The following is a 23,669-nucleotide window of genomic DNA, read 5'->3' on the forward strand; positions in this document are numbered from 1 at the left end:
AATCACTCGTGACGATAGCAAACTCTCATCAGAGGGAGACAGATGTCTCAGTATCGAAATCACTTCTTACTTTGCTGCCGTGGAATAGCCAGTTGTCAGATTTTAACTGTCCTTAAGTATTGCACTCAAACGTCACCCAAATCGTAATATGTTAAGACCACAATAGCTAATGCAATCAATTTTTAGACTTAGAGGAGTTTTTCTACAATCAAATATTGAGTGAGTTATCTGTTGCAGGCACCATGAGGCCCACAGTGGTATAAGGTGTGACCTTTGAGTCTAAGAAGCTAAAATCTGATTGCAATGATATGCGATTAGTTCTGTCATCCTGACATGACACTTAGCATTTAACTGAGGAAAGAGCCAGGCTGATGGGACAATGCGTTGCTCAGTAAATGTACGCTTCCTTCACCTTACAGGCTGTCTCCAAATAGGTATAAAACTTCATAGTTTGGCTTTGGATTAGTCGTGGTGTATACTGAGATGCAAATGTAATTGGCATAATCTCTGACTACACCATTACGCTGTCTTGGCATTTTAATAAATTGTTTTTATTTTTAAAAAAAATGTTTTAAATAAATTCTATTTTAAAACTATGCTTTCTCAAAAGGGAAATGACTAGGGGGAAAGAATCAAGCACATGCCTTTTTTTCTATCACATTTTCTTCTCAAAAGAAAGTTTTTCTCAGTTTAAAAAAAAACACATCGAGAAATAATTTTTTGAAGTTTTTATTGCTACTAAGTAGCAATCTATTTGATAAAACTAAATATGTGGTGTGTTTTTACCTTGAATTAACTCACAAAAACTCTTAGGTTATTATAAGCATGTAATGTTTTGGTTTATGGTTAGTTTCTTAGGTGGAGTTTAAAGGCATGAACATTTTTATATTTCAAATCGGATCATTAGATAGGGTAGATAAGGGAATTTTCTGTGTTCACCTACAAGAATGCACTTAAAAAGAAACTGATAATTGAGGCATTTTATGATTTCAAAATAGGAATGAAATGAAGGTTTCTAGGGCAGTATGTGGTTCTGCTATCAGAAGAAAATTCCGAAGTAATTTCCATCAGGAGGCCACAATCCAGTATTTCCTAATTCTGAGTTGGTGGAAACACAGACCATTTTGAGATGGAATATATGCCTGAGTTATAGCCTGATTTGTAAATGAGAAAACTGAGACCCAGATTAACTAACTACATCTTGTTTTTTCTGAGTTTCTAGCCATGACATGAGATGTCCCAGCACCTCGTAACTTCCGGCATTATCTTGTCACGGTCGCTCTTTTCAGTTTTGTATTTTCAACTGTGAAAAGTCATCTAGGGACAGAGCTAGATAAATCTGTTTCTTAGCTGAACTTGTATGTATCATTCCCACCCAATAATCTAGAAAATGAGTTTTCACTGGCTGGTCTCATGCCATGAAAGAGTGGCTTGGGCAGCTGGATTCCATGCCAACCTGATTTTCATTTCTTTCCTGGTTCTCCCTGAGACTGTAGAAGAGAACAGCAGGTAGCACCATGTACAGCCCACCTGTCTCCCAAAACTAAGCTTGGCAAGTACGGCTATTCTGTATGCAATGATCTCCGGGTAGACTTGGGGCTGTTTGGAGGAACAGTGCTTTTGTGGCATTTAGATACAATTGAGCTTCAGGTAGGTTCGTGAGGGAGGGACATGAGCAGATTTAGCAAACTGTTTAAATATTCCATGCCTAACATTTTCTGAGTTTGGGGATAACTACACATAATTTCCTTTGGCTTCAGTATAATACAGATCAGGCATAATAAATACATCAAGAGGGAACTAAGCCAGTTGCTGAAACGTGACTTCATTTAGTTGATAATGGAGAAAATACATGATGGTGTGGTTGTTACTTAAATGAAGCACAGAACAAGCTGAGTTAATCACATTCCAACCTTTTTTTTTTCTCCAGAGAATATTCTTTTCCTTTTATACATATGCCTGTTCCATAATTCTGCTTGTTTTGTCCTTTTTCCTTATGTTGATGCATGTGCAGTGGAAGATGAGAGATATTCCTGTGGTCTCTGCAGCTCTTAAATTCAACTGCTGGTGGGTGAATAGAGCTCTGCCCCAGCCTCCAGGGCCGACATGTCTGCCTTTGTTTCTCCTCGAGGATTGATCTGAGATTGCTGGGTCCATGGGGGAAAACGATTCTTGGATATTTTTTCCTTCCCATACTTGTAACTGCCTTTGTTTGGTCATCTTTAGGACTACCAAGAGGCCTCCAACTTGGAACAATTTGTAACTCGATTTTTATTGAAGGAGACCTTGAATCAGCTTCAGTCTCTCCAGAATTCTCTGGAATGTGCCATGGAAACTACTGAGGAGCAAACCCGTCAGGAAAGGCAAGTTAAATATTTTCATATGGTGTCTTGCTACTTACTGTGAAATACCAGTTGCGGGGCATTTATGCTTAAACTAATGAAAACTAAAAATGAAAATTAATCAATTTAAATGGAATGACAGGAACCACCGTTGGGTTCTTGCCTTATATTTTCCTCTACAAGAGGCCATTCTACTTTTACTGTCCATCAATTATTTAACAAATTTAAATTGAGGATTTAATAGATGAAGAAGTCTTTAAAAGACACTGTGGTAACATAAAGATACATTTTACAAAGTCCTGACTTTTCAGGAGGCTAAAATCTAATACGTAAATAAGACGTGAAGAGTCAAACCGTAATGCGCGGTGCAAAGTGATACTTATCATACAGAAGGGGGAAAAACTTGCCAAGAATTTAGGAAAAGCAAAAGGTTAAATATGGAGAGAGAGTGAAAGACAATTGTGTGGAATTTCCTGATGGGATTTGGGCTCATCTTGCAAATGAGTATTATGTGAAAATGTGGAAGTGATAGAAAAGAGACCAAGAGGCCAAATGAACTGGATGTACCTGGGGACTTGGGAGTAGAATCAGCCTTTTTATTTAAGGAAATAGAGAAAAATGGATGGTAGGAAAAGTTTTCAAAAGTCAGGACCACCAAGTAATATCACGGAGAAGATAAGTAATGAGATTATAAAAGCTATATAAATAAAGGTGCTAATGCTAAAGAGAAACCTGAATTAGAAATGTGTAAAGCAGACAAAAATTATTCCAACCAGCAGTTGGTACTCTCTTGAGTTACCATTGTTTATACCTTGCAAGCTAGAGAAGGGCTTGGCAAAACTCATGCTTATGCAACATATTTTTGCATGTGTTACTTCAAACCTAGATATGTGACCATCTAACTTTTTGCATTTTAAGTTAGGGAGAACCACACAGTAGCTTTTTTGAACAGGCTGCTAATAAAGTACTCGGTAGGGCCAATTTTTCTAAACAAATTAATGGATACATAATCATTAGGACATCTCAGAGAAACAGTGGAATTTTCAACCATGTGTTTACAATGTCAAAATGAGTGAGCACCACCAAATCCTAACAAAAAAGCCTCTAATCTCCAATCTAATGAGCTTGTGCAGCTGATGAACATGGGTGTGCGCTCTTCAATGGATCTGTGGAGCATTTTCACATTATAAACTTCTTTCCACTGCATTGAGTGATTCCATCTCAAATGGCAGGTGTAACAGAGAGCTTTAGAAAAGCAGCCAGCCAGTTCCGCAAGTTTGAGCAGAGGATAACGGAGTATCTTGAAACACAGTGATACTGATTTCAGGTTCCAAACGGGAAGTTAAGGTTGGTTTCTTGGTTGTGTCTAGATTTTCTTGTCGCAAAATAGATTCTCCCTTTTTAGAGTCAATTATTAGCCCCCTGGGAAGAGGCCTGCAGAAGTGCTCCCCTTCCCTTCTTCACCTGCATTGTGGGTTTTGTCCTTGGTCATCTCCTGCAAACTTGAATTCTACATACACCGCTATATAGTGAATACATAATGAACAGCTGTTTTTTGTGTCAGGCCACAGGCTAGCCTTGACCCCCTGTGAAAGCTACCAACAGCTGCAGCTGTGTTTAATGAGAAAGAATGTGATAATGCAGAACTGAAAGACATTGGAGGACTCATGAATATTTTATTTATAGGTTTCTAGTTCAAACAGAGCCTGGAAGAATAAGAACTATTACAGGTCTGATGTAAATCTGGGTAGTGCTGTTGTACAGGATTTGATTAAGGTACCCAGGGATGCCCACATCCCACCCCAAATCCATGATACTCCACCTGGGGAGGTTTGATTAAAAATAAAGTAAAAAGCAAATAAAAAACTCGTTTCCACTATGAGTTTGTGCCCATAAATCCAACTTAGATTCTCTGGTGACCCTGATGGAAGAGTGCAAGTTGTGCTCATGTTTAAAAGTGCTGTGTCTCCTCTCCCTAGTTTCGTCTTCGAATCAGCTGGTCACCATAGACCAAAGCCACGAGAACCCCAGGGGCCCTCACTGGTGGGGAAAAAACAAGACAGGAAAGATGGCTCTCTTTTTCCTGTGACATCAAGTAAGAGACCAGTAAATAAGCCTCAGAGGAGACAAGACTTGAGCAGGATATTTAGGGTAGATTTAATGGCAGAGAATATTCTCCCTGGGGGGGATGGGTCTTCTCACCCACCCCATAGTACCATCTCCTTTCTTCTGGCTGGCTCTTCCCCATTTGCTTGGTCATTGCTTGGACAGCACTTGCTCTGGGAAACCTTCACTGCTGTCTTTATTTCTCCTGCTCCACCACTGTGTATTTCCTCAGTACCCTCTACTTAGACGTACCTACAAACCCAGTCGTTTACTTATCTCTCCCATGAGACTTGGAGTTTCTAAACGACAGGGGCTCTGCCTGTTTCCCTCTACCTGGCGCAACTACATGTTCAATATATGAAACTGAATGAATGAAAGGGAATCCCAGATAAAGGGAACCATGTAGAATAGCAGTGGATGAGGACCTGGGACAGTGAAAGTAACCTACCTGGCATGTAAGCCAGGGAAGGTCTTAAATGTTTATTTTTGAGACAGAGACAGAGCATGAGTGGGGGAGGAGCAGAGAGAGAGGGAGACACAGAAGCCAAAGCAGGCTCCAGGCTCTGAGCTGTCAGCACAGAGCCCAACATGGGGCTTGAACCCATGAACCGTGAGATCGTGACCTGAGCCGAAGTTGGGTGCTTAACCGACTGAGCCACCCAGGCACCCCTAGAAGGTCTTAAAAGCTAGATAGCTGCATTTAGATTTCATATGATCCGAGATTGGTGGTTGTAAATGAAAGAGAAATGTAATGGAAACATTTAATTTTTTAATGTTTTTGTTCATTTTTTGAGAGACCGAGAAAGAGCATGAGTAGGGGAGGGGCAGAGAGAGAGGGAGACACAGAATCTGAAGCAGGCTCCAGGCCCTGAGCTGTCAGCACAGAGTCCAGCACGGTGCTAGAACTCATGAAGCATGAGATCATGACCTGAGCTGAGGTCATATGTTTAACTGAGCCACCCAGGCGTCCCAGGTTTTAGGGAATATTAGTCTCATAACAGTATATAGTAAAGATTTGGGAAGAATTAGAGCTAGGTCAGAGAGGAGAGGTCAAATCAATGTACCCAAAACCTCATCATTTTTTTGTAACATAAAGGAAGACTCCATGATGCCCTGCATAGTCAACAGCTGGAACCTGCAGAGAACATTAAAAATCCCAGGGTTATAGTAATTTGCTTCCCCTTAAACATCAGTGTTACTTTGAGGCTTAATATTTGTGAAACCTAGGGATACAAAGCTTCTTTGGAATATAGCAAATTTTGAGAAGGCATCTAGTCTAGTTATCAACCCCAGGGAGGAATCACACAGTATCAGTCATCCTGTAGTAATGAGTTAGACATGCAATGTTGGGCAGAATGTCTGTGTCTATTCATGTGAAAATGGCAATTTCAGAGAGAAGGGATGCGTACAGCTGGAATGCCACAGAGGTGAGATTTTCAGATGATGTTCTACAACACTCTTTGTATCTGTCCTGGCATACTGGTAAATGGGAGCCACTTTAATTCCATGTCTTCTGAAAGTACCTAATAGCCAATGACAAGGATAATCATTATGTTACACTGAAGTTTCCCTCCAGAGGCCCCTGTCCTCTTATATAAATCTCCATTCCTCACAAACCAGATTTCTGGGAACACAGTTTAATTATATGTGAATTTCTTTTTTATAATGGAATCTGAAAATTTACTCTATTTTCCAAAGTTCTCCTTTATCCAGAGAAATGACTGATTTCCTTCTAGGTTTGGAAGTTATTTTTCTCCTTTTGATGGTTGGCTATTACAGAAGTCAGGGAAGCTTATAGGTAATTATAAAAGTTCAGACAGTTCATATTCCCTCAGCCTGAACATAGAGAATAACTGATCTAGTCTCCTATTCTTGTCACCACTGAAATTGATAGAAAGTTGACTTTCCATAGGATGGTCTAGTTAAAGATTGGAGAGTAAACATGATTTCTTTTCCTTCCTCCCTAAACTTTTCAAAAAAGGCATTAACAGTGCCTGGACAAAAAGGAGTCATAAACCTACAAAGATAAGGATAGAGGAACCAACGAGATAGAAGCTTGGAATATGGAAAGAAGATGAATCTAGTGATGACTGATGTAGAAGCTCTGAGAAAGATGAAATATAGACAATGTATGAAGCCAAAATGCAATGTAATGGGTACAGAAAGGCTCAAGGATTGGCTTCACCATGTGCAGTGGGGATGAAGGCAGGCCTAATGTATTGCTGAAAGCTCCACCCAGTGCTGTGTGATGACTCCTCGAGGAAGCCTAGAGATGTTCGTTCTGGAGAAGGTGAACAGATGTACACCTAGCACAGCAGGGGTTAGTCCATGATACTAAAAACTGAGGCGTTAAGTGAAAGTCTCCATACCGAACAGTGAGCTTTGACACCCACCCAGAGAACTTACAGCGAGCTTATACACTAGTTGGGGATGCTTCTCTGGCTTTTCTCAGTCCAAGAGAAAGACTTAAAGTACCAAGCTATGGTGCCCATAATGAATAGGCCTAGCCAGGCCACTCTACAGTGGAGGCTGTGAGTTGGCAATTGCCCCCTCCCTCCCTCCCTCCCTCTCTCTCTCTCTTTGCCTCTCTCACCGCCCCCCCCCCGCCTCTCTCCCTCTCTCCCCATCCCTCCCTCCCTCCCTCCCTCCCTGCCTCTCTCTCCAATCATCCCTGTTTCTTCCCTCTGAAATAGGCAGGGACAACCAGGAGAACAAATCAAACACAAAAAAAGAAACTTAGAACAAACATATAATCCAGAGAACAGAAGAAGACTCTCCCCCCCCCCAAATCATCAATACCCTCAGAAAACAGAAAAAAAATATTGCATTTATGAATTAAGGAAAGGATGCTACTTAAAAATAATAATATTCAAAGCGCTCAAAGAGCTCTTGGAAATTATGATTGCAGAAATAAGAACCTGTGAGCAAGATTTGGAGATAAAAGTGTGATGACATTTTCAAAAAGAGATGAAAAATAAGAAAGAAAAATAATAAAGCTATAGGGTAGTCCAAGAGGTTCAAGATTTGAAAAGTAGTAATTTCAGATAGAGAAAAAAAGGAGAGAAATTATCTAAGAAATAATTCTCAGACAAGGACATGAGTTTCCAAGTTGATAGAACAGACTAAGAGCCCATTACAATGAACTGTAAAATCTGACACCAAGGAATGCCATTATGGTATTTCAGAATACCAGAGACAGAGAAGTGTCTAAAATCTCCCAGACCAAAAACTAGGTCAAACACAGAGGAGGAGTAAGACACTAGATTTTTTAAATAATGGCACTAAAAGCTAGAATGCAGTGAGGCAGCTTTTTCAAAATTTGAGGAGGAAATGACTTGCAACCTAAAATTCTTCACCCTGACCTCTGGGAAAGATGGCAGAGTAGAAGGATCCTAGGCTCACATAGTCTCATAGATGCACCTAAGTAGCACCCACATAAGTGTAAATAACCTAGAAAATGACCAGGAGACTGGCAGAACAGACTTTCCACAGATAAATGTAGAGAAGAGGCCACCTTGAAAGTGGTAGGAAGGGTGGAGATACAGTCAGGAGCCAAATAGACCCACTCAACTGGCTGTGGTAGGGAGGGACGCTGTAAGCATGGAAAAGGGAGATGAGCGAACTCTGGACCAAGCACCCCAGACACAAGGGACCCACACAGGGAAGATGAACCCCTATAACATTTGGATTTGAAAACCAGAGTGGTTCAACTTCGTTAGTTCTTCGAATTAGTGGGGCTTAACACCTAGAATTAAAAAAAAAAAAAAAAAAATCTGGAAGGCCATAGGAAACTGAGTTCCCGCCCTCAAAGAAACTGAGTTCCCGCCCTCCTGCTGAGATACAGCATAGAAGCAGCAGTTTGAAAACTGAAGGGAATATATGGGAAGGAGATTTATTTACTAATCTCAAAATGTGTGCTGGAGGAGGAGGGATCTTTGGGAGACTTCTCCAGGAACAAAGGAGTTGGCAAGCATCATTTCCCTCCCACGCACCTCAGAGTAGATATATGGACTCCTTCAGGAATCAGCATAAACACTCTTCATCTAGCTTGTCAAGAGCATGCCCAACACCCATGTTCTTCTGCAGACCCGTCTGCTGTAATCCAACTTGGCAGGAGTCCAAAATGGTGCTACAGGTGTGGCATTAGGCAAGAATCCAATACAGTGGCCAATGCAAATCCAAAGTTACTTCTGCCCTGGGGAGGGGGAAAGGTAACCACACATACCAGCTCCACTGGAGCCCCAGAAGTGGACTGGGGCAGACATCTAGTCTGACTGCAGGCCCTGCCCACCAACAGAAACCACTCAGTAGACAATATAGGGGAGTGCCTTGCAGATCAGTGCGACCACAGTTCAGGTAAATGCCTGCTTTGACCAAACTCAATGCCAAAGTGGCACCAGACTTTCCCATTAACAAAACAAGGACCAAACCCTGGCACAACAGACAGAGAGAGAGACACTGCAGCTGACTATACTGAAGGCAAATACAGCTTGGCCAAAACATTAGGATGTATGTAACACACATAGGAGACACCCCTGAAATGCCAGGTTCTGGTAAACGGGGGGCATTGCACTGCACGGCACTACAGGACCTCTTCTTCATAAGGCCACTACTTTCAGGAGAAGGAGACATAGCTGACTTTCCTAATATATAGAAACAGACACAGAAAGTTGGGCAAAATGAGGAGACAGGGAATATGTCCCACGTGAAAGAACAGGATGAACTCAGAGCAAAAGAGCAAAGTGAAATGGAGATAAGTAATATACCTGATGGAGAATTTAAATTAATGGTCATAAACATACTCATCTGACTCAAGAAAAGACTGGAGTATTTCAGTAAGACCCTCTACAAAGACATAGAATATGAAAAAAAAAAAAAAAACAGAGGTGAAGATCTCAATAATAGAAATTAAAACTACAGTAGAGGAAATCAGTAGTGGACTAGAGGAAGCAGAAGAATGGATCAGTAACCTGGAAGACACAGTGATACAAAGCAATCAAGCTCAGGAAAGAGAAAATAATAGTAAAAAGTAAGCATAGATTAGGGGCATTCAGTGACACCATTAAGTGCAATAGCATTCACATTATAGGGATCCCAGAAGGAGAAGAGAGAGAAATAGGGGCAGAAAATTTATGTGAAGAAATAATGGCTGAAAACTTCCTGAATCTGAGGAAGGAAACAGACATCCAGATCGAGGAGGCAGAGAGAGCCTCCAATAAAATCAACCCAAGCAGGTCTACACCAAGACACATAATAATTAAAATCAGCAGAAACACTGCAGGTCAGAGGGAGTAGCTTGATCTATTATTCAAAGTGCTGAAATGAAAAAAAAAAGCCATAACTAAGAATACTCTTTCAGAATACTGATTACCACCAATAAAACCGAATCAGTATTCAAAAACTCCCCATAAACAAAAGTCCAAGACCAGATGACTTCACGGGTGAATTCTACCAAATATTTAAAGAAGAGTTAATACCCATTCTTCTCAAACTATTCCAAAAAAAAAATAGAAGCGAAAGGAAAACTTCCAAATTCATTCTGTGAAGCCAGCATTACCCTGATACCCAAACTGGGTAAAGACACTACAATAGAGAACTACAGGCCAATATCTGTGAAGAACATGGATGCAAAATCCTAACAAAATATTAGCAAACCAAATCCAACAATAAATTTTAAAAAATCATTCACCACAGCTAAGTGGGATTTCAATATTTGCAAATGAGCAAACATGATATATCACATGAACAAGAGGAAGGATTAAAAGCTATATGTTCATTTCAGTAGATGCAGAAAAAGCATTTGACAAAGTACCACATCCATTCATGATAAAGACCCTCAATAAAGTAAGTTTAGAGGGAACATACCTCAACATAATAAAGGCCATGTGTAAAAACCCACAGCTAACATCATACTCATTGGTAAAAAACTGAGAGCTTTTCCCCTAAGGTCAGGAATGAGACAAAGATGTCCACTGTCACCACTTTCATTCAATATAGTACTAGAAATCCTAGCTGCAGAAATCAACCAGAAAAGGAAAGAAAAGGCATCCAAATCGGTAAGGAAGAAGTAAAACTTTCACTATTTGCAGATGACATATTATATATAGAAAACCCTGAGGACTCCATCAAAAAACTACTAGAACTGATAAATGAATTCAATAAAATTACAAGAGACAAAGTCAATACACAGAAATTCATTGAATTTCTGTACACTAATAAATAGCAGAAAGAGAAATTAAGAAAACAATCCCATTTACATCTGTACCAAAAATAATTTAAAAACCAAAGAATAAACTTAACCAAGGAGATGAAAGAACTGTACTCTGAAAACTATAAAACATTGATGAAAGAATTGAAGATGACACAAATAAATGGAAAGACATTCCATGCTCATGGATTGGGAGAAGAAATATTTTTTAAATGCTCATACAACCCAAAGCAATCTACAGATTTAATGCAGTCCTTATCAAAATACCAACAGTATTTTTCACAAAACTGCAACAAACAATCCTAAAATTTCTATGGAACCACAAAAGACCCTGAATAGCCAAAACAATCTTGAAGAACAAAACTGGAGGTATCCAGATTTCAAGATATAATCCAAAGCTGTAGCAATCAAAACAGCATGGTGCTGTGTTGCGACCAGCGCAACAAACACCAAGATCAGGGTCCTGAGGGTAGGGGAATGTAAGAAAAAAAAAGAGAGAAGAGAAGACAGTTTGGGAACAGGAGGGTCCCCCGGGCTGATGGCCCAAGTGACGGCTTTATTGTTGCTGTACACAATCTTTTATATCAAGACTCTTATGGGTCAGGCCATTCTAAGAATAAACAGGTTTCACATAATCGCTGCCAACCAAAACATTTAATTCTGTGTTCCTTGTGAATTTTCTAAACGGGTCACAGCAAGACCTTGTTGATAAGATTGCTAGCAAAACACAGTTCCCATGTTTGTTTCTATTTGACTCGGGGTAGAAAAAGGGGAGGTAACATTACTGCCAACACCCACAGACCACAGGCTTTAGGAATTAACTTTCTCAGCCTTGACAAGGCTTTCGTATGCCCTTGAAAATGGGGGAATAGGAGGGGGAACCACCGGGTTGGCTGAGTCAACAGGGAACCGTTGCTTGACCCTGGCAACCTGGGCCCGGTCTCAGCCTGGCACCGGGGCCCGGCCTCCCACAGTGCTGGCACAGAATTAGACACATAGATCAGTGGAACAGAATAGAAAGCCCAGAAATAAACTCATGATTATATGGTCAATTAATTGATATCAAAGGATACACACACACACACAGTGGAATATTACTTGGCCACATAGAAGAATGAAATCTTGCTTTTTGCAACAACATGGATGGATCTGGAGAGTATGAAGCTAAGTGAAATAATTCAGTCAGAGGAAGACAAACACCATACGATTTCACTCATATGTAGAATTTAAGAAACAAAACAAAGAAAAAAAAGAGACAAACCAGTTACAGACTCTTAACTATACAGAACACACTGATGGTTCTGAGAGAGGAGTTGAGTGGGGGGATGGGTGAAATAGGTGAAGGGGATTCAGAGTACATCTATGATGATGAACTCTGAGTAGTGTGTAGAATTGTTGAATCACTATATTGTACTCCTGAAACTAATATAGCACTGTGCATTAATGATACTGGAATTTTAAAAAATAAAAAAAAAAGTTATTTTCCCCATAAAACCACCAATGAAGTAGGAGAATAAAATAAAAGTATCTTTTTAATATGCAGCGTCTCACAAATTTTGCCTCGCATGGTGCACCCTTTCCTGTGAAGCCATTAGATGTTCTCTTCCACCAAACCAAAGAGTAAATGAAATCCAAATTTAAAAGGGGGTTGGGGGGGAATCAGCACCAGAGAGAGGCTAAAGAAATTTTCCCTTACTGATAACAAAGGAAGATTTTTGGATGAATAAATTAGTATTAGATTTTGCTGCATATAACAGGAAAAAAAGGATGCTTAAACACATAAGGACTTATTATCTGTTATGAAAGAGCGTGGTGGCAGCAGCCTAATCAAGTATGACAGCTCTACAGATTTATCATAGACCTCCCGCCTTTTTCACATAGTAAGTACATCCTCGGGTTTGCCTCATGGCCCAATATGGTTGCTGGAATTCAGCTATCATGTTTGTATTCCAACCAGGAGAGAAGAATAGGGAACCAAATGCTTGCCTCCCGAATCGAATCCATCCTTTTAAGCAGTCTTCCTTTAAATTCCTTATAATATTTCCTTGCATATATCATTGTCCTGAGCTTTTCCTTTTAGGAAGCTAATAGATACATTTAAAAACTAAAGAATAAAGAGATAGCACTTTAAGCATATTATATATAGGTATGAGGATAAACATCCAAGCGAACACTTGTTGTAAGCATTCCTTCTGTGAATGGGGAGTGGTGTGGAGGTGAGTAGGAACTCCTATTTGTTAAAATGAGTTTTATAGAATTATTTGACTTTTAAAAATATATGGATACATAGCCTTGATTTTAAAAATTTAAAACTGAAAGAAGAAACAGACTCCATAGGTGTTCTCAAACTAAATACACCAGCACAAACAGAAACAGTTTTTCCACTGATGGTTTGGCCCAGAAAAGAAAGAAGTTTTTCTTAAATCACAAATTACGAGATGATTTTTACTCAGACTTTTAAAGCATAAAGCCAGCTCCGAGTCTCTCCTGTAGGTTCACGTGTATAAAACCAAATCATCTGGGTCTCTAGAGCGTGTTGGCAAGCAGTAACTCTCCTAACTTCTCATGTCGCTACACCAGAAAATCTTTGTGACTGATGGCTGAAGATCTGTTTCTCGGGGCCAGAGCCTGACGCTGAGGTTAAATGTTGTCTCTGTTGTTCAAGGCAAGGGCCGACCAAGCCAGAAGTCCTGTTGATCCAGTGGCCTGGAAAGCGATCAAGTCGCCGAGTCCAGAGGCACAACAGCTTCTCCCCCAAAAGCCCCCAGTTCAGTGCCTGTGGTCCAGGTAATGTAGCTTTGCCATTTTTCTTCTTCCAAACTGACTGTTTTGATTTTCGCACTGATTTATTTTTTTTAAGCAAGTAAAACGGCAATAGTAATGAAATGCTTTCAGAAAAGTTTGTCTGAACCACAGTGGCAAAGAGCCTGTGGTATTAAGAACGAGGTGATGATCCACACCATTGTTTCCATGAGAATCCCACAACCGCACCTCGCAGTGCACAGAGGGTGATGGGACCTTGAGACCTGTAGAAATTCCTATCAGTTTCAAGGAAGGAAGCGCCCTTTACCCTAATTTGCTCCGGATCCCCTAAAGCCTGCCTACACATATGCAAAGTCTGTTTCAGGAAGTGGGTAATATAATCTTTATTAGGCTGAAACCTTAGCTTTTAAAAAATGTTTTAATATTTATTTCTTTTTGAGAGAGAGGGAGCGTGCAAGGGGGGCAGGGGCAGAGAGAAGAGGACAGAGAATCTAAAGCAGGCTTTGCACTGACAGCAGCGAGTCCTGTGTGGGGCTCGAACTTACCAACTGCGAGATCGTGCCCTGAGCCGAAGTCGAGCACTCAACCGACTGAGCCACCCAGACCCAAACCTGGACTAAAACCTTATTAATAATTTTTAGGTCATTATATTTTAATAATGTCATTTGTAATAATTACTTTGAAATTCATTTGAAATATACAAATCCATGTTACAAAATATCACAGTAATTTCTAGAAGCTATGTATGTATATGTGTATATGTATGTATATATATAAACCACTTGAACATACCATTTTAACACAATTAACCTTTACCTAATATTTCAGAAAATCAAAGTACTAACTCTAGCCTATATTTACATACTGTACTTGGAAGGTTTCAAAGTGCTTTCTTGATCATTATCTTATATTCTAGTACCTTATGAGATAGATGTCAGTATATTTATTTCCCCAGAAGTACAGCAATTTGTCCAAGGTCATATGATTCATTAGACCATTTTTACTTGGAAACAACCTTAAAATCTCAGTGTTTACAATCGCAAATATTTGTCTTTTTTGTTCATGGGTATGTAGTTGATTGTGATTTGGGTGATGTGTGCTCTCCAGCCTCTAGGTTGGGCTCAACTCTGCTTCTCACATAGCCTCCTGGGATCAGTGACTACTTGAAGCAAACTCTTCTGCTGGGTGTCAGAAGCATAAATCACACAGCTCAGTTAAAACCACTGTGTGCATCTTACCTGCTAGCTCTCCATTGACCAAATGAGTCACATGCCAAACCCAGTAATAGTGGGAAGGGACATGTACTCCATCCATTGTGGTAGGAGGTCCTGCAAAGTTGAGGGGCAGAGGTTGTATATGTAGAATTCTATAACAGGAAGATAGTGAAAACTTAGGAACAATGATATAGTCTACCGTGTGTTGACTAAGAAATGACAGGTCTAGGCTCCTGAGTCAAAATATAGATTGTCCTTTATGCTTTAACCATTTTGAAAACACAGCGAAACCCAAAATATCCTTCTAAGAAATTTTGACGTGACAGCCACCTTAAATTCTTTTAGGAACAATCCGGAATGGAAATGTGTTAATTAATTCCTAAATTAAAAATAAACATAGATTTTGTTTATACAGTTACAGTGTTTTCTATTATAAAGCACCCTTATTCTGATTTTTTGTAGCTGCTTCTGTGTGACTATGCTACTACTTAGTTTCGCATCATAATTTATGCGATAAACTTTGAGAGTTTTGCCCAAGAACGCAGAAAGAGAAGTGAATTCTAATGTAAAGTACTACCTCTTTATAATTTTGGTCTTATCTTTCTAACATTCAAAGGTAAAACAAGGCTTTATGGTTTGAATTCAATTACATTCTCCCATCAAGAAGTATTCAATACTATTATTTCAGCAAATGCCTATGAAATAATTTTGCACAAGCTGCCATAAGGATACGGAAGGATGCCTGGATGTTTGTGCAGGGGCTCAGACCACAACTCTTCCCTCTGCACCTTTGAATAATCTCCAGGTCATGAGTTCAAGCCCCACATTGGGTGTAGAGCTTGAAAAACAATAATAAAAGCTACTTATTTTAGAAAATGTAATTACAGCAATAATAACAGCAGAACTTACATAATGCTTGCCCCGGTGCTGGACTATAGATGTGTGTTTGTGTATATGTTCACACAGACATACGTATACTACATATATATGCATATGCGTATGTTTGTATATATACATATATATTCTAATTTATTCCTCACAATGACAATGTGGCCAGTGGTGGTATTATTGCCATTTTAAAAATAAGGAAGCTGAGGCCAGAGGAGCCAAGTAATTTGACCATGATCTTCAGGTTCCAGAGTCTGCTCTCTTAACTGCTATGCCATGACCATATTGTCCATGTTTACTCGGGTCAGTCCCTAGGAAAGGAGACACCAGCTATTTTACTGTGGTCAAGCCTATTATTTCCCTGGCTTCTTCCACTGTTTTGGAAGTAAGTTTAGAATTATTGATTAAAGCTTTCCTTTTTTCAGAAGAAAACTCAGCCATCTCGTGGGGTGGTAAAGTGTCTCAGCAGGATCTGTTCTTTGACTATCAAAGACCAGTACAGGCGGCAACATAAAAACCACAGACTTGTAAGAGTGAACCCACTGGGATGCATGGATCTATGGAAATCAATAACTTAGAAAGCACTCACGTGAATATATTTCTTAAAAGGGTGCTGACTAGTCAGTGACACTGTGTGCTTCCTTCCGGGTAAAAGGAAAATTCTGAGATGCCAAAGCATTCCTGCTCTGTTTAATTGCCCTCATGATTTTCCCCTCAAGGCTTATTAGAAGAAGACAACCAGTGGATGACCCAGATCAATAGACTCCAGAAATTAATTGATCGACTGGAAAAGAAGGTGTGTGCTTCCTTTTCTTTCTTCTCCCTCTCACTTTTCAGTGACCCGTTTTCCTCATTGTATTAATATATCCATGGCTGCCCCATGGATAGAATAATAGCCAGGAGCACTGTGATGCTACAAATGACTACTTGGTAGTTATCTGGGCCTTTCTTTTTTTTAATGTTTATTTATTCTTGAGAGAGAGAGAGAGAGCGCACGCGAGTGGGGGAGGGTCAGAGAGAGAGAGAGGGAGACACAGAATCCGAAGCAGGCTCCAGGCTCCAGGCTCCAGGCTCCGAGCTGTCAGCACAGAGCCCGACGCGGGGCTCAAACTCACAAACTGTAAGATCATGGCCTGAGCCAAAGTCGGACACTTAACCGACTGAGCCACCCAGGCACCCCTGAGCCTTTCTGTTAAAGCAAATAGAGAAGCTCACATTAATTCTTAGGCCACCCATGCCTACCCCTAGTTATATGTGCAATATGTGGAGTTGCAAGTTAAATAAATGCATTGCCTGACTGCATCGCCTGACTCTTGAGTTATCACTGCCGAAGGTAGCAGGGTGCTTGAACAATGCATGTGGCAGCTCTTAGGGATGACCTGGCTGATGTCTCGGGAATGTTTCAAAGTGACTCAGGGAAATGGTTGCATGATATACTAAAAGATGAAATTACACTCTCAACCTCTAGAAAGTAGCTTCTTAACTGATGAGGGGGAGAACATCTTGATTAACAGTCCCAGAGCACTATATTGAAGGGAGAAGAGAGAATTCCCTGAAAGTAAAAAGTATTGTCACTAAAATTGGAATAAATGCTTGTCTGATAACAAACTAGTGAACAAACAAACCTGTGCTATGGAGCAGTAAAATTTTAGTAAAAAGAGAGCAGCTAGAGAGGATATTCAGGTAAGGGTGATAGCATGAGTAAAGCTTAAATGGACCAGCTTAGTTAGTCTTTCATTTGGGGAAATGATAACAAATAAGATTGTGCGGATGGATGGGGCCATATTATGGATGGCATTAAATAATAGAGAAAGGGATTTGGGCTTGGCCTTGGAGACAACAGGAAGCATTTATTATTTTTCAACAGGTAAGTGATATGACCAAAGAGATCTTTTAGATAGAAAATTGGACAGCAAGCATACAAACTGGATTTAAACAGATTTAAACAGGAACATTCAAAGAGCCACCGAAGCCATCTCAAGCAGTGATATTAAAGAGCAGGTTCTAGATCTGAGCCTGCTGGGATTAGGTACGGAAAGAGACGGACCTGTATTGTATGACTGAAAAGAAAATGGCAGAGTGAAAGACTTACAGTGAAATTAACAGGACCCCTGAGTGGGTATGATGGGTAAAGGACAGGAGTATCTCAAAGAGGAGTCTGAGGATTTGAGCCTGAGTGTCTCGCTCAATTGTACCACTAACAGAAATGGAGAGACAAGTGAGAGATCGTGAGGTGAGGTGAGGTGAGGTGAACCGGCTTATTAGATGTGTTAATTTCAAGACCCAATAGGACACTTAGGCAGAAATGTCCAGGTAGATGTTAGTAGGTAACAAGTCAGGCCAATGGTTTAAGATCTTAAGAACTGTCTCCACAAAGATGAAACTTCCAAGTCCTGAGGTTGAGTAAGACCTCTGAAAATGAGGTTCTGTACAAGTAATCAAGTCCAGGAGAAGTGACTTTGGAGAATACCAGCCCCTCTGGCACCATGTCACCATTTGTCACGTTTACGTTGGCCATTTGCTGGGCAAAAAACCTAAACTTACAGTTGGCAGCAGTTCAGCATTCCTCCTTCCTAATTTTATTAATTGATATGTGAGCCGAGACTAAAAATATTCACGAGAAAAATGGCGGCTATGAAAATTAGTTTTCCAATCATGGAAGGGCTGGAAATCCATGACCTCTATTTGGAAAACAGACCTTGTTAAAACATAAAGAGTCTATTGTTACATAAATTTAGATTCATTTAAAGAACACAAATACCTCCTTTTCAAATGGCTTTGAGGTGCTTGGCAAACCTGTCTTTATTTGGTGTCTTAACTTTATATAGCTATTTTTAAAGGAATAGCTCAAACTTAGGTCATGCCTTTTTTCCAACTTTAAATCAAAGTATTATCACATCTCTTTCTTCCCTAGACTTTTTCTTCCTCCCTTTCCATGAAAGGGTTTCATTTTGAGGACAATGTCTGAGAGATTTGCTGAAAGTATGATGTGATGGTCTTCAGCATTGGGTTCCAGCGGTGTGGGGCTCAGCAGGATCTGTCTTAATGAATGGAGAGGCAGTGCAAGTTCCGTTTGCTTCTACAACTTATTCTGTACTGCGAATTAGGCTTTTAGAGGAACAACTACCCGATTGCCAAACAGTAGCTAAGTGCATGTCATTTCACAGCTGACTCTCTCGTCTCCTGCAGTTTCGGGCACTAGGTTTGATCTCCCCGTTAAGAGGAAGTGTACCTGCAGTGGAACAGGTGTTCTCTTTTCTCTCCACTTAGTGTGATAGATCCTTCCTGCACTGGAAACCAGGCCCAATACCATTCACGTGAGGGGGAAAAATAATACTTGAAATCTCTAAAAATCCCTTCAGGCGTTCTATCTTTCCATTTCAGCCTCTATGAGGATTTATGGGGATATATTGAGATTATGTTTGCTATTTTGCTCCCACTCTGCAGAAACATCTTTATGTTAAATAACAGCAACAAAACCTGTTTGATCTTCATGAAACCCTAAGTGTATCACCAGATCACAGGGCATCCTCTTTGAAGGGGTACAACTAAGGATGTTGCGTTCGTACGACTTCATTTAAGCTGTTGTTATCTTAGATCAAAGAAAGTAGACGTGAAAAGTGTACCTGAGTTGGTGTTAGGGAAAAAGTGGGCAAGGAGACCATTGTTCCAGTTTCTGTCTTTAAGATTCACTTCACATCCATATGCATTGCGTCACTTCGCCTTCACAGAAAAGCTATGATTTAAATGGGGCGTTCATTAGGCCATTCATTTATTCAACGAATGCTTGTTAAGCATCTACTTTATGCCAGGTATTATTCTGGCAGTGGAAATGCAGCAGTGATCCAAACAGGTAAGGTCCTTCATCCAACACAGATCAAAATCAGTAAACAAATAAATGAAACAAGATAATTTCAGAGAGGGAAAAGTACTCTGAGGACAAACTAAGGCAATATGGTGGAGATGAGGGGTTGGATACTTAAGTGGGTGATCCGGGAAGGTGGCTCTAAGGCAGTGACATTTGAGTTGAGGTATGAGAAAGGAAAAGGAGCCAGCTAGATGGTGCCCTAGGAATAGAGAATTTAAGGCAGAGGAAACACTAAAAGTGAACCCTAGATAAGTCAAGTAACTTGTTTAAGGTTTTACTGCAAGAGAATAGCATAGCTAAAGCAACATAGCCCTGTTTTTAACAGGCTTATGTTATTTCAGACCGTCTGGATTTATACCGATTTCAAGGGATTTCTTTATCTATCTGAAGGAATTATTGTGCATAATCCTCACCACCAATGCGAGGTGATATATTCTTAGAATGAAGTCCTCCGAGATTACATGCTTGGTTTCACTGGAGACATTAGCATCATCCACTGATCACGGTAGAAAATTCTAGGATCTTTTTAGTAGCCCTTCATTTTTAGAAAATATCAATAGTGTTTTCATTTGCTTTTGAGTTCATGTTTTAGTAAAGTAAAATTATCACTAGAGTGTAAATGTATTGTGGCCGTTACGCTAATGTCCATCATGATCTCCCAGGAAAAGTGGTGATCAGTACTAACAGCAAAAGAAATCAGCCTACTCATTTTTTTTTTTTTTTACTGTTCTACCCTTTCCCAGTTTTCATGAATCTCCTTTCTCTTTTGTTCTCTTTTAATATCATCAGTAAACTTAAAGTAATAACAAATTGAACACACTGAAATGGCTCTTTACCATTGATAAATGGGTAAAAGAGTCTTTATTGGAAAAACTTCATTTTTAAAATCAGAATGATTCCATATCCTTTCAGATAATGAGCTGCTTTTGGCACCATATCAGCCACAAAAGAGTTACCATTCAAGTATATGATGTTTCCTCTAATTTCTGGTCTCTGCCTTCCCCATTTCTTTCTTTAAAGGATCTCAAACTTGAACCACGGGAAGAAGAAGTTATTGAAGGGAATACTAAATCTGTAAGTACTTTTCTTCTTTCTAGGTCAAAGTGTTAGAAATATGTACTTGGCAAATATTTGAAGGAAAAAAATTCTTCAAAATTAGCTACTATCTCAGTGAAATTTTGAAAAAGGAATACATAAGCATGTTTTATTTTGCACGGCTCTGTAGTAGTTTCTAAATTGTGATTTGTGAAAACCTAACAATGCCTACTTTGCAGGGGTTTTATGTAAGTATGTAGCATGCTATGTGTGTAAAATGAGAATTTTATGCACATATCAGTCAATGAGTTATTGAATAATTGAATGAATATGACCAGCAGAGAAGGGCAACATCCCAATTATGTCATAAACATTTTATAACCCCTGTAAGCCTGAGTGCCACGCCTGAGCTGAAACTTGATGCTATTTAGTATTATGTTACCCAGGGCCAGGCACACTGCAAGTGCTCAGAAATCATTTTTCAAAAACAAAGTTGACACTTAGAGAAAAAAGGAACATTTACATCCATAGGGAAAAGATGTCCATCAGCAGGGGTGGCAATTTATGGAGATCGAAAGAAAATGGATAAAGTGATGTTAACAGGCACTGAGACCCAACAAAAAGAAATTTGTGATTACGTAATTAAAAAGCAACACATACATATGATTTGTTATTTTACTTTATCTTGAGGCACATATTTATAGCACGTTCTGTTTGGAAAAAGTGGATCATTACATTTTCGTTTAGTGAAAATTTAAATTTTAAAATCTGGGCAACCCACAGAAAACCACTTTTTTCTTAATAACTATATTGTATACTATACAGGTCTTACAGGATCAATTGCATTTACGTGTGAAAAAGATAGGAAATACCCTTCATCTCTGTACCAGGCACTTATTCCACAGGCACTGCCTATGTGATAAAAGGTGAGGTTCACCTGTCCATCGGCTCCTACCCATCTGCCCAAACTCACAGCACAAAGGGAGTCTTCAAAGGGGGAGCTTTGGAGGGTTCTCAGAAAAGCTTAATAACGACTATTATGATTAGAATCCTATAGATATGGACACTTTCCCCAAAGATAACCCATAGTCCGCTACATGTTCAGTGCTTCTATTCCTCCAAAGACAGGGGTGTGGTCTGTGTTAATTCCTCAGGCACCCAGAATTCTAAAGGGGTACATTTTGGTGGGAAGCTGAGAAAGAGAAGGCCGCCGAGCGCGCATACTGGGAATGCTATTGCTAGAAGTCCCTTAGGGACAGGATTGTGACCTTGCAATCTTTGTATCTCTATCGTCAATTAGATTTGCACGTAGAGAACACTACACTCTAGTCCAGAAAACCGAACATAACATTTCTAATGTTGAGAGAGACCATTGTCTACTCTTATATAATTTCCTGATGTGACACTATTCTCTCGCGCTAGCTATGTGGGAGAGAAATCGTCTAAGGATTGTTTATTAAAGGTGACAGACTGTTCCATTCTCGGGTCCCTGACAGAAGAGAGGCCAACGTCAATTTTGAGAGATCCGTCAACCCACACAGCATTACTAATTCAATAGTACATAAAAGTACTTACAAGAACAAAACAGGACTGGGCAAGTTGGCTCAGCAGTCAATATTGTTTAAAAGCAGGAAAGGATATTCCTTAACTATTTTCAACCACCTGTAAAAGTAAGTAGCTGTGCTCTTTGGGAATACACATACAGTAATGATTTGAGCAAGTTTTTTTTTTTTTTTTTTTTCAGAGCTGCCAGTAAGGTATTTGTCCTTAAAAGTTGTAGTTGATAGTTAGTGACAGTGACGCATCACTGCCGACTCCTATGAAACCTTCTATATTCAGAATGACCGTAACAAATCTTCACTGTGCACAGCTGGCACTCATCATTCCACGCTCTTCCATGTTCAGTGATTTATCTTGGTGACCCAAACCAGTAGACGTCATTGACTAGGGAGGTAGCTTGCCTTTTCCATTGGTGAATACACGAGAACTTTGAAAAATAAATTGCCCATCAGAAACCAGAGAATAAGCTTTTTATGATATACTTTATTTTTTAAGTGTATTTATTTACTTTTGAGAGAGAGAGAGAATCCCAAGCAGGCTCTATGCTGTCAGGGCAGAACCCAGTGCAGGGCTCGAACTCACAAACCACGATATCACAACCTGAGCCGAAATCAGGAGTCGGACGCTTACCCGACTGAGCCATCCAGGTGCCCCATGATATACTTAATTTTTTTAAAGCTAATCTTTAGTGAGCCTTTACTATGTGCCAAGTGTTATCCCAAACACACACTTCTGTAATTCACTTCATCCATCATTATGAGTTGGCGCCATCATTAACCCCATTTTGCAGGTGGAGAGTCAAGGTGTGGAAGGATTTAAGCCTCCTAGCTGGACCCCAGCAGTTCTCCGCCAGACCTGCACCTGCCCTGACGCTGCAACAGTCCGACTCTAGTGTTTGGTGCATTTCTGGGCACTAAAGTGGAGCTGTTCTTTGCCAGTGAGATTGGGAGCTGACAGATGACTCCTTTTCCTGAGATTTCCTGCCATGAGAGCAGAGCAGTAGTATCTGGTAGGCTTATTTAAGCACACAGCAAGAGTCCTGAAACCAACTAGCTGCCACATCTAGTTTTCTGGGACGTGAGCCATTACATAATGATGAGTCTAGGATGTGATTTCTTTCTTTTTTTTTTTAAGGTCCTTTGTTTTTCCTCAGTGAGAAGTAACATCTATTGAGTATCTATCCTGGGCAAGATTTTTACATAATTCGATTTAATCCTCCCCAAAGCTATGATACCAAAGTACCACGGCTCCGATTTCATTTGGTGATTTCGGATGAAAAAATGGAGCCACTGGTTCAAGGCCACATAGCTAGTAAAAGTGAAGCCAAGCTTTTTTAAATGTGTACTCTCCGCTCTTAAAGAGGAAAGGAACGAGGACAAGGTGATGTAGGTAGATGAAAAACAATGAGGCAGGGCTCTAGAGTTTTCAGGACCACCTCATACCCTTCATATCCTTTCCTGGAGTGAATAGTGCATGAATAAAATTTATTAAAGAGCTTTTAAGAATAGTCCATGACAGGGGCGCCTAGGTGGCTCAGTCAGTTGAGCATCCGGCTTCGGCTCAGGTGATGATCTCGCGGTCCGTGAGTTCGAGCCCTGCGTCGGGCTCTGTGCTGACAGCTCGGAGCCTGGAGCCTGCTTTGGATTCTGTGTCTCCCTCTCTCTCTGCTCCTCCCTGACTCATGC

The 23,669-nt window shown here is 40.1% G+C and overlaps 1 protein-coding gene across 2 annotated transcripts in view; it reads left to right on the forward strand.

Annotated features, from left to right (window-relative positions):
- NECAB1 (N-terminal EF-hand calcium binding protein 1) overlaps positions 1-23,669 on the forward strand; it is a 191,826-nt gene that overhangs the window by 142,966 nt on the left and 25,191 nt on the right. For both annotated transcript variants that reach the window (XM_042973528.1, XM_007084329.3), the window contains exons 6-9: positions 2,227-2,363; positions 13,322-13,443; positions 16,241-16,317; positions 20,410-20,463. In XM_042973528.1, coding sequence (XP_042829462.1) covers positions 2,227-2,363; positions 13,322-13,443; positions 16,241-16,317; positions 20,410-20,463 — 390 coding nt within the window. The remainder of the gene's footprint in view (positions 1-2,226; positions 2,364-13,321; positions 13,444-16,240; positions 16,318-20,409; positions 20,464-23,669) is intronic.

Source organism: Panthera tigris, chromosome F2 (assembly GCF_018350195.1).
Source record: "Panthera tigris isolate Pti1 chromosome F2, P.tigris_Pti1_mat1.1, whole genome shotgun sequence".
NCBI classification, from domain to species: Eukaryota; Metazoa; Chordata; class Mammalia; order Carnivora; family Felidae; genus Panthera; species Panthera tigris.